General features: G+C 42.4%; 1 protein-coding gene across 5 annotated transcripts in view; it reads right to left on the bottom strand.

Moving 5' to 3' along the window:
- The window catches only part of SFT2D1 (SFT2 domain containing 1), a 515,985-nt gene that overhangs the window by 454,333 nt on the left and 49,152 nt on the right, over positions 1–12,500 (bottom strand). For all 5 annotated transcript variants that reach the window (XM_068231912.1, XM_068231911.1, XM_068231913.1 and 2 more), the window contains exon 3: positions 7,106–7,191. In XM_068231912.1, coding sequence (XP_068088013.1) covers positions 7,106–7,191 — 86 coding nt within the window. The remainder of the gene's footprint in view (positions 1–7,105; positions 7,192–12,500) is intronic.

Below are 12,500 nucleotides of genomic sequence, written 5' to 3'. Positions count from 1 at the left end.
CATTGTATTGATACCAGTCACTGCATACCTGTTCACTGCACCTGTGTGTGTGACAGCTGCACATTGTATTGATACCAGGTCACTGCATACCTGTTCACTGCACCTTTGTGACTGCACATTGTATTAATCAAGTCAGTGCATACATTTCACTTCATCCCCCCGACTAATATGGACATAACAGGCAGAGGCAGGCCACCCGGCAGGTCTGTTCAAGGTCGTGCTTTCGTGCGGCCCAGGACCAAAGTACAGTGTTCAGAAGGCACGTGCAATCAACCCCCAAGATTGTCAGGTCGTAGTTGACTATTTAACAGTGAACACCTTATTTTCCACAGCTTCCGCACGAACCGTGACAGATCTTCCTCCTGCTCTGATTCTGGCACCACACTTAACACTCAGTCGGCCTCCACCACCAAAGTGCCATCATCCCAGGGCTCAGCAGTGTGGAAATTTTTGTGTGTCGGCCTCAGATGTGAGCAATGCCATCTGTACTCTCTGCCACCAAAAATTGAGCCGTGGAAAGACCAAGACCCACGTAGGGACAACTTCCTTATGAAGGCACATGATGACAAAGCACAAACTGCAATGGGATGACCACCTGAGGAAAAGCAACACACAAAATCAAAGTCACACACCGCAGTGGAAGATACCAGGCCGCAATTATTACTCAAAAAAAGGTGATACCCAAACTGTACCGTGATGTTGAAAGGCAAGTGGTGTCATCTCTGGCACACAGCGTTGGGTCAAGGGTCCATCTGACGATGTGGTCTGCAAAGCACAGTCAGGTCTGTGCTTTGCACTGCATAGCAGTGGCTGCTATAATAATTTTTCTGGTGCGTGTACATACCTGCCTAATTTTTCTGGCTGCACTGCGGCTGCAACAAAAAAAACAAAAAGGCATGTACGTGTGTCAATTCCACTTTGTGATCATTACCTTGCCGCGGTGAAGGGGCTTGCGTATCACAATGAAGCAATGACCGCCAGCTATATGAAAGTGTCGGGGGCACACCCATAAGAATAAGGTCGTTGCTTCATTGTGGACACACCAAATTTGATCAGCTGGACAGTCACTGTTCTATCATTGAGCTACCACAGCCTGGTGACCATATGGGCTTGAAAACCGCCATGGCCTGCAGTCTCGCCATGGTGCGCACCAGGCCAGCACGGCCATCACTACACAATAAGCTATGTGTGGTGCGTTACACCGTGAGTTTGGTGTGTCAGTGTGAAGCAGTACACTAATTACACTACCTGATTGATGTATACACATGCAAGATGTTTTAAAGCACTTTATGTCTCCAATTTAGCATTGCAACGCGATTTCTGCCCTTAAACCGCTGCTGTGCGTCAAATCCAGATTTTCCCAGGGACTTTTGGCGTATATCCCACTCCAGCATGCACTCCTCCAGGTGTTAGACCCCTTGAAACATCTTTTCCATCACTTTTGTGGCCAGCATAAATGTTTGTAGTTTTCAAAGATCGCCTCCCCATTGAAGTCTATTGCGGTTCGAAAAGTTCGCAGGTTTGCAAACTTTTGCGGAAATTCGCGTTCGAGGTTCGCGAACCTAAAATCGTAGGTTTCGAGCCATCTTTAGTCCTTTGATTGGCTGGTTTGACACCTGAATAGCTCCACCGGCATTGAATTATACTCTGAGCTATGAAGTCTGACTGGAATTAATAGATTTCAATAAAAGGGAATGCTAGTGCGCTGAATGACATGGATGTGTGAGTGGAGTTGATGGTTCAAAAATCTGTAAAGAACCAGCCATCCAGAATTCACAGGAGCAAAGTTGTCCTCAATTGATGGGCAAAGTAAATTAGAATTGTCATTGGATTGAAATCTGACCATGTGACTATAAATAGGAGGAACTGAACACCAAGCCTCATTAGCGTTTGAAAAAGCTTTGAGTGGGAAGTGAAACGTCACGTGATGGGACACGGCCCATGACTTCAGCTGTGTAATCAACTTATACTTTAATGCGCTGTTTAGTGCACGAGTCCAGGAACACGCTGGGGCTAGGAAAGAGTGGTGTTAGCACTCCTGAGTGCAGTTGGTGGACGCTGATTTACAACAGAGCCGGGAGCCCAGGACGCCACTGCCGCAGGTTGGTGAGACAATAGTCAGTGTAGAGTTTTATGATGGACTAATCCTATTTCAGAATACTATAATGGTGAGCCCTGCTAAGACCCGAGGCTAAATATATGTGCAGTGGGATGTTACACTATATGTAAAGCATCACCATCATATCAATATGAGGCAAATAACCAACCCCTCGCAAGAAACTTGGTTGAATTGAACTTCGAACTTAACCCATTCGCGTTCCGTCGTTTTCACTTGAGAAATGTTCACCTCCCATTCATTGGCCTATAACTTTATCACTACTTATCACAATTAACTGATCTATATCTTGTTTTTTCCGCCACCAATTAGGCTTTCTTTGGGGGGTACTTTTTGCTAAGAGCCACTTTACTGTAAATAGATTTGAACAGTAAGAATAAGAAAAAAACGGAAAAAATTCATTATTTCTCAGTTTTCAGCCATTATCGTTTTAAAATAATGCATGCCTCCATAATTAAAACTCACGTATTGTATTTGCCCATATGTCCCGGTTATTACACCGTTAAAATTATGTCCCTATCACAATGTATGGCGACAATATTTTATTTGGAAATAAAGGTGCATTTTTTCCATTTTGCATCTATCACTATTTACAAGTTTAAAATAAAAAAAATATAGAAATATTTCATCTTTACATTGATATTTAAAAAGTTTAGACCCTTAGGTAAATATTTACATTTTTTTTTTATTGTAATGTTTTTTGTTTTTTTTTTTATATTAAACATTTTATTTGGGTAGGTTTGGGAAGGTGGGAGGTAAACAATAGGTTTATAATGTAAATGTGTGTTGATTTTTATTTTTTTTAACTTTTAGTTGTAGTATTACTTTTTGGCCACAAGATGCCATGAGTTTGTTTACATGACGTCACTCTAAGCGTAACACACGCTTAGAGCGACGCATGGGGTACGTTACAGCCAGAAAAGGCGCAGCTTCCGAGAGAAGCTGTCGCTTTTTCAGCGGAGGAGAGGAATCAGTGATCGAGCACCATAGCCCGATTCACCGATTGCCTGGCCAACGAACCGCTGGCCGAGAGCGATCGGCCGCGGTAGCGCGCATGGTTCCTGGATGTAGTTTCTACGTCCAGGCACCAAAATAGGTTAAGTTGTCCCTGGAAGCGGATTTGACCCACCCCAAACAACATCCTTAACCCGCAGTTGTATAGGTGGTTGTATGGAATATAATGGACAGTGAGGGGAGGAACTTTCACTCTGGAGTTCTATTGAAACTATAACATATTACTACAACTGGTTGAACTCGATGGACGTATGTCTTTTCAACCCAATTAACTATGTAACTGCATGAGTGGTTATGCATGTATGGATGACTGCATGGAATAGTGGGGGATACATCAGCTGATGTCAACGCACATATGGTAGGATTGTCACTTTTAAGGGAAGATAGAGGGAATATTTATGGTTGTACCACTTGTGTTTTTTTTTTTTTCAAATAAATTTGGTCTGTGTTAGTAGACACTCTTAGTTTGTATTTTTGGCTGCTGGAGATCTCTAGGAGGAGGCTCCCCCGATATCTGGGGTCTACAGACCACATCATTAGTCTTGTGCTCCTTAATATGGTTATACTAGACACCCATACTTTGCTACCTATACTGGGCACCTATACTTAGCTACCTGTACTGAAAACCTTTACTTAGTTAACTATACTGGGCACCTATACTTAGCTACCTGCACTAGGCATCTATCTCTTGGTTGCAGAAAATTATAAAGTAGCTCACAAGCAGAAATTAAAAAATGTGGGCACCCATATTTAGTGGGATGTGAAAGTTTGGGCAACCTAGTTAATAGTCATGATTTTCCTGTATAAATCGTTGGTTATTACAATAAAAAAAAACAGTCAGTTACATATATCATATAGGAGAAACAGAGTCAGGTGCATAAATTTGGGCACCACAAAAAATAAATGAAATCATTTAGTAGATTCTCCTTTTGCAGAAATTACAGCCTCCAAATGCTTCTTATCGGTTCCATTGAGAGTCTGGATTCTGGTTGAAGGTATTTTGGACCATTCCTCTTTACAAAACATCTCTAGTCCATTCAAGTTTGATAGCGTCAAAGCATGGAGAGCTCTCTTTAACTCACACCACAGATTTTCAATTATATTCAGGTCTGGGGAGTGAGATGGCCATTCCAGAATGTTGTACTTGTTCCTCTACATGAATTGCTTAGTGGATTTTGAGCAGTGTTTAGGGTTGAAAGATCCAGCCCTGGCGCAGCTTCAGCTTTGTCACTGATTTCTGGGCATTGGTCTCCAGAATCTTCTGATACTGAGTGGAATCCATGCGTCCCTCAACTCATAGAGGATTCCCAGTCCCTGCACTGGCCACACAGCATGATGGAACCATTACCATACTTTACTGTAGGTAGCAAGTGTTTTTCTTGGAATGCGTGTTCATTTTTCCTCCATGCATAGCTCCCCTTGTTATGCCCAAATAACTCAATTTTAGTTTCATTCGTCCACAGCACCTTATACCAAAATTAAGCTGGCTTGTCCAAGTGTGCTTCAGCATACCTCAAGCGGCTCTATTTATGCTGTGGACGGAGAAAAGGCTTCCTCTGCATACAGCATCTCCTTGTGTAAAGTGCGCAGAATGGTTGAACAATGCACAGTGACTCCATCTGCAGCACGATGATGCTGTTGGCCTTTGGTACTGCTCTGTGGGTTGACTGACTGTGCTCACCATTCATCGCTTCTGTTTATCCAAGATTTTTCTTGCTCTGCCACTTCCAGCCTTAACTGGTACTGAGCCTGTGGTCTTCCATTTCCTCAATATGTTCCTAACTGTAGAAAGATAGCTGAAATCTCCTATATCCTTACCCTAAACCATGGGTGTGAACAATCTTTGTCTTCTGGTCATTTGAGAGTTGTTTTGAGACCCCCATGTTACTACTCTTCAGAGAAAATTAAAAGAGGAGGGAAACTTACAACTGACCCCCTTAAATACTCTCTCATAATTGGATTCACCTGTGCATGTAGGTCAGGGGTCACTGAGCTTACCAAGCCAATTTGAGTTCCAATAATTAGTTCTAAAGGTTTTGGAATCAATAAAATGACAACAGTGCCCAAATTTATGCACCAGACTTATTTTGTTTAAACAATTATTGCACACTTTCTGTTAATCAAATAAAATTAATTTCATTTCTCAAATATCACTGTGTGTCTCCTATATGATATATTTAACTGACATTTTTTATCGTAACAATCAATGATTTATACAGGAAAATAATGACAATTAACAAGGTTGCCCAAACTTTTGCACCCCACTGTATTAGGGGATAGTGGTGAATTACCGCTGCACCCCACTCAGCCTCCGGATAGTGCTCGACCGGGTCAGCAAGCCCAATATTAGCATAAAAAGCAGGAAGGTCCGCACTTGTTCAGATGAAAATTTTTTTTTTGAGGATGTATCCACAAAAAAACCCACAAAAGTCACTCAGCTGACATGTATTGTACACTTCGTTCTTAATCATAGCAAAGTGTTCGAAACATATCAGCTGAGTGACTTGTGGTTTTTTTGTGGATACGTCCTCAATAAAAAAAGCTTTTCATCTGGACTAGTGCGGACCGACCTGCTTTCTACACCGATATACAGTATATACTGTATATCTCCGTTTCAGCATAGATCTGTAGCCTCTTCAATAAACAGTGCAAATGTTAAATGTAACAGTGTGGCCCTTTGGTGGTGTTGGGGAAGCAATTGTAACATCTCTGTACCTGGGAGGAACCACTCCCATAATGGGGAATTCAGACCCAGTGTTCTCCCCAGAGCCTTTCAACTGGGCGGAGCGCCCACCTGACTCTGCCCTCCCGCCCGGCTGCCGTTTGCCCTGGTCTGACTCTGTAGCAGAGTTACTTTCTCCTCTAGAATCATTACAGCAGCAGCGGTTGTGTCTGTGCAGCCAGCTCGCTGTTATTCCGGAATGCTATCTCCACCCTCTTCCCCAGCTCCCTTCCTAGTGCAGAGGGGCGGGGAAAGGTCCTGTGAAGTTACAAGCAGGACAGATAAACTTGTACTGCGGGATGCCTGGCTCTATTCATTCATTCCGGCAAGTCTCCTGTCATAACGGGGGAGGGGGGCTGTCTCGCAGCTACTGCTGTGGTAAATGCCTTACTTGCAGACAGTATTAGCTTCACTTGTACTGTCCTCACTAATGCACACTAGTGATTAAACAGATGTGGAGAGGAGAGCTGTAACCTTGCAGAAGATTTCTGCCGAGAGATTATAACAAGGGTGGCATTACTGACCTTATTTCTAGAAAATAAAAAAGCAGTTTAGTTGTAATTTTATCTAAACTTGGAAAATACTTGTAGTAATTGCAGTCTAAACTTCAGAGCACTTTATTCAGCAGCCTCCTTCTGATATTCATAGCAGAGTATCTTCATGACAGATGATTGGTCCTCTTAAAGTGTGTGTGATTGTGTGTCTGTGTGGTGTGTGTGTGTGCGTGCGTGTGTGTGTGTCTCTGTGGTGCGTGTGTGTGTGTCTCTGTGGTGCGTGTGTGTGTGTGTGTCTCTGTGGTGCGTGTGTGTGTGTCTCTGTGGTGCGTGTATGTGTGTATGTGTATATGTGTGTATGTGTGTATGTGTGTCGGTGTGTGTGTGTGTGTGTGTGTGTGTGTGTGATCCTGGGCTGCCCCCACCCATCCAGCAGTACCTAGCATATTGCCAACCCCCACACCCTCGACACCCACTGTGATTCCGCACCGAGTGTGACCCTACCCACCTGACTACTTTTTCATGCCACCCGGCTGAAAAAATATACTGGGGAGAACACTGAGACCCATGGAGCAGGTTAACATATTTTGTCAATCATTAAAATCATATTAAAAAAACATTTGCATGAAAATTTTGCAAAACGCTGGAGATTGCCTTTGCTATTAAGCAGATTACACATGAGAAGCTGATCTCACATTTATACAATAACATATTGTTGTTAACATACAAAGAATACATCTCTATTTAAAAAACACTTACCTGGCTAGGGCAGCAACATTTCCAAGTGTATAAAATACAGCAAAAAGTTTTATTCCTGCTGTAGGAACCCAGAGCAGTGCACTCCCCTATAAAAATACATATTTCAGTGAACCTTAAATTTCATTTAGATTACTTAAAAATAAACATTTCTATTTCCTGGTTAGCAGAAAAATGTCAGATCTTATACAAAGAACATACTTGTCCGAACACTGCCTCCAAAGTTAAAGCTAGGTCTACATTATTGCAAGACATATTTGACATAGTCTAACTAGAAATTGTGTGCCCTTCATCATAGGTCTTGTTGACTCCTCTCAAAATGTATCATTTATCAATCCACGATAAAGTAAAATTTTAGTCTCATCATTCCAAATGACTTTGTACCCGAAAGTTTGATGCTCGTCTCTGCTGTTTGGCACATTGTAAGCAGGATATTTAGTGGCATTTGTGTAGTGATGGCTTTGTTCTAGCAACTCGATCATACAGCCTCCTTATTGTGCATCTTGAAACTGCCGCACCACATTCTTTCAGATTCCTGTATTTCCCTTGAAGTTATTTGTGGGGTTTCCTTGCACCCTGAACAAACTTTCTGGCAGCTGTGGCTGAAATTTTAGTTGGTCTACCTAACCATGATTTGGTTTCAACAGAACCCATCATTTTCTACTTCTTAAGTAGAGTTTGAACACTGCTCATAGGTATTCTCAATTCATTGGATTTTTCTTATATCCCTTTCTTGGTTTATAGTTTAACTATAGTTTAACGTTTTTCCCCAAATCATTTGACATTTGTATTGCTTTCCCCGTGATTTATATTTCAAAAAACATCAGTGCAGCCGTGGATAAAAGATGCAAGGAGTCCAGAAACTCATTGACCATTTGTGTACACCCAATAATTACAAGCAAACAGATCACAGGTGAAGATGGTTACCTTTAATAACCATTAAAACATTTGTGAAGTTGTGTGCAGGTTATCAGGCTAAAACACCAGAGTACGTAAACTTTTGATTAGGGTCATTTGGGTAGTTTGTGTAGGGATTATTATTTTAAAAAAAGTAATCACAGTTGTTTGACAATAAATGGCTTCAGCCAACCACTAACCATGAGTGGAAAAAGTTTTAGTGTTATCGTTCATATTCTATGAAAAATGGTAAAGAAATCATAAATTCTGCCAGGGTATGCAAACTTATGAGCATGGTTGTATAGTATTTAAGTATATAGTTAGTATACTGTGTAATGTAGGTAATGTAGGTAATTTACAGTATACTTAATGTGTGCATTACTATAAATATACCAGAGTGTGAGTGTGTGTGTAGAGTGGCATAATTATACATAGTGTTTAGATATAATATACTGTAGCATGATTATACTTAATATTTAAATAATTTATAAATAAGGAACACGCGCTAGTGATAATGATTTAATCTATAAAATTCTCATGTACATAGATAAAATGCTAAAAAAAACCACACCTATAACAAAACACTCATGCCTTTCATACTATTCACAATCATACCATAAATTCATCAGGTGTATAAAAAACCTCTTCCTAACAACCTGAGCTAATTAAGATCTACACCTAGACTCTTGATTGCTTGTTGGCAGTCCTTAATAGCATATGATTCCTGGAGCATAGAAAAAAGGCTTTTTTCTTTTCTTTCTTTCCAGCAACTATTCCAAAAATAGATCGTATATTAAGATCCTATTCATGAGAAGAGTTGATCAATTTTGTGCAATAAACAGGTATCAGTTCCAACAGTGCATCACTCAGCCTCATATATTTAAATAGTAATATTATACCCCATTCTTCCGATCAAAATTTAGAAAAGACCAGAGGGTCAAATACCGAGGCATTCATATTTGGTAACTCCTAGCACGGGAGAAGTTCTAGGCTCCCAGTTCTCAAACACGATGGTGTCAGCAATGTCAGATACCTGATTATTAGGTGATCTGCAGTATCACCAATAATCCAGACACTATTCCTAAATATGTGGTGATCTGCAGAATCACCAATAATGCAGGTATAGCAAGGTAATGATGTGATAGCTAAATACAAAGGTAAGTGCTTGGTGCAACAGTATGTACTGATAGGTTTAGCGATACCTCAGCAGAGGAGCTGGTGGGTACTAACAGTACAGCAGTTCCTCACCAGTGACAAGGGCTCACTGGTGAGAGTAGAGTGGTCAGACTAATCGGGTTGGGTTGACAGGCAGATAAAGTACAAAATCGGAAGGCAGAGGCAAGAAGGTTAAACAAGCAGAGTCGGCACCTAGATCAGATGGGCAAAGGTACAGAAGCGTTAAGCGAAAGAGAAGTCGGAACAAGCCAGAATCATACACAGATAATAATACAGACTTTCAATGCTTAATAATTATAGCTATCAAAAGGTCTGAGCGCTAACACGAAGTATTCGCAACAGCAGACAAGTTGCGAGTGACTCTGCCGAGCTTAAAGGGAACCAGAGAGGAACGGGCTGAAAAAAAGAGAGCAAGCTTTTATACATACCTGGGGCTTCATCCAGCCCCATAAGCCTGGATCACTCCCTCGCCGCCATTCTCCGCTTCCTGGATCGGCGGTACCGGGTCCCGTCACTTCCGGCAGACGCGGACAATTGTCCGCATCACAGGGGCTCCCTCCATACTCGTACGCATGAGGCTGCGCAGTAGGCAGCTATGTGTATGCAGGGAGCCCCGTGTGATGCGGACATTTGGCCGCATCTGCCGGCCAACTGGCCGACTCGCAGCAATGACGGGACCCGGTACCGGCGGATCCAGGCAGCAGAGGACGGCGGCGTGGGAGCGATCCGTGCGTATGGGGCTGGAGGAAGCCCCAGGGATGTATAAAAGCTTCCCCCCAACCTCTCTGGTTCCCTTTAAGAAGCGGAGGAGACCCTGAGGCACGCCCACGCAATTCAGCCAATGGGAAGCGGCGAGCGTGCCCTCTGACGTCAGCCGACCGGCCGGTCAGCTGACGCGCCTCCTCCCCGCATAAAGGTCCTGTCTGTGAGCGCGCGCACACAGTTAAAGCGACCTTATGTGTGGCAGAGAGACCCGTCCTCGGCGTGCTAGACGCCCGAGGTGCGGAAACATTGCTAGACAGGGAGGCAGAGGTAGCTGCGGTGGTAGCGCTGTTCACCGCAGCTGCCTTACTTGTTTATTACAGTATGGCATGGGAGGAGTACACAAATACGTTTTGGGATGTATTTTGTGTCCTGCAAACTGCATGTGAGCATTATGTACAGAAGCATGTTTGCAGAAAAAAAAATTAAAATCTTCGCCCTCTCTTCGAATCAAAAAGAAAAAAAAACCGAGGGCAAAATCCCCAATTATATGCTTTGTTGAATAGGTTGGGGCGGGGGGGGGGGGTCTAGTTTTGTAGATCAGATCATTTGTGTGGATATTCAATGGTCTTGTACCTTTTGCCCTCCTATAAATGAGGTATGGTGCAAAAAAAAAAAAAAAAAAAAAAAAAAAAAAAAAAAACCAAAAAAAACACTTGCTTTACATTTTTTTGTCTTCCAAAACCCAATTATATTACATTTTTCAATACCAAATTGTAAATAAATGCACCAATTTGGTGTCTCTACACCAGAGACATTGGGCATAATTCACAAAGCTTTTTCACCTGTTTTCACCTTATTCTTGTTACATTTTTAAGCTCCCGGACAGACAATAAGCGACTGAAAGTTGGCAAGCTAGAACAGCACTCAGTGAAGCAGAACCTGTGTGCAGACCTCGAAAGTAAACTTGATGAACTCAGCTTTGGCACAAATTAAGTAGAATAAGATTGGACAGCTTTCAGAGATGTGGTCTACAACACCCTTCTTGCTCATTTGGGCCAGAAAAAAAAAAAAAGTTATCACCAGGATTGGTTTGATGACAAATGACGAAGACATTCAAAAGTAACTGGATTAGAAGTGTAATGCCTTCAGGTCTCTCCAGCAAGGCACTACATCTGTCTCCAAGAAAGCAGCTTACAATACTATCAAAAGCAAGGTTCAAGCAAAAGCTAAGAGAGATGCAAGACTCCTGCCTCAGCAAAAAGGCAGATGAGATCCAGAAGTATGCCGATAGCAAAAAATCCAAGCGCTTCTACGATGCCCTCAAGACCATCTATGGGCGACAATCTTTTTCAAGTGCTTACAGAAGCATTGTGCAACAATCTTATATAAGTGCAAAAATTAGCACAAAAAAAAAAACACCCATGCAAGGGCGGGCACAACACTTAAAGAGACAGGCCATAATGTAGCATTATTCACAGGAAGCATTTCAAATTGCAGGCTTCATTCATGCCATTCAGAGCCATCCAGATCACTTATCCACCTGCTTTCTCTGCGTAACAGGGAGGTTTGGAGGTCCACACCCTCAACACAGAACACCTTTTTAAGTACGTACCATTTCAGATCTCCCACCATAAGACTGCATTCAAAGAAGTGATGACCTACAGGAGATTCAAACTGATCTTTAGATTTCTCATATGTTCATTTATTCTCCTCCTGACATCCCTTGTCGTTTGCCTGACATAACCCAGTCCGCAAGGATACTTTAACAGATACTCGGATTTTCACTTTTGTTCCTTTCGTGGTGTGTGTGACATTATCACCTCTAATGATCGATGAACAATTTTGACAATTCAAGCACAGGAACGTGCCTTTACGGTGGGGTATGAACGTGGCCTTTGCTTGCCTTGACACTTTTCTATCTGAACTCACCAGATAGTCTCTCACACTTTTACCTTTCCTGTACACCATGCGGGGGGGGGGGGGGGGGGAAATGAAACACCCTTGCCAATGAGGGGTCAGCCTTAACTACTGACCACGTACTCTACAGACATTTTCTAATGCTAGCTGCATGATTGTCATACGGCAGAATGAATTCCATCCTGAAACTTTTTTTTTTCTTAAAGAGACTCTGAAGTCTCATAAAATTCAGCTTTTTATTGCAAAAAGGTCTTTAACATTATAGCTCTAACTAAAACGATCAGCAAAAGCTGATCGTTGCACAAAATACAGAGGCGCCAGAGTAGAGTAAAACGTTTTAAAAACCGTTTAAAAGCAGGGGGGGTGTTAGGGTGGACTTACCTCCCTCTTACAAAAAAGAAAACTCACTCGAGTCTCGTTAAAACAGAATTGACAAATAATTTATTCAACTCCACAAATGCAACGCGTTTCGCGGGCGTGACCCCGCTTCCTCAGGCAAAAATGGGAGCACAACTCAGTGGGTCAAGCAGTAGGTTTGAGCGCCTCTGTCACAGAAATGTTTTACTCTACTCTGGCGCCTCTGTATACCGAGCTTTTGCTGATCTTCTTGTCCAGTGTTCTCCCCAGAAATATTTTCCAGCCGGGTGGGATGAAAAAGTAGCCGGGTGTGGAAGTAAGGTTACACAGGGTGCTGCTGGGTCAG

This window comes from Hyperolius riggenbachi, chromosome 4 (assembly GCF_040937935.1).
Source record: "Hyperolius riggenbachi isolate aHypRig1 chromosome 4, aHypRig1.pri, whole genome shotgun sequence".
Lineage (NCBI taxonomy): Eukaryota > Metazoa > Chordata > Amphibia > Anura > Hyperoliidae > Hyperolius > Hyperolius riggenbachi.
The sequence above is the reverse complement of the archived record's forward strand: the minus strand, read 5'-3'. Positions and strand labels throughout refer to the sequence as shown.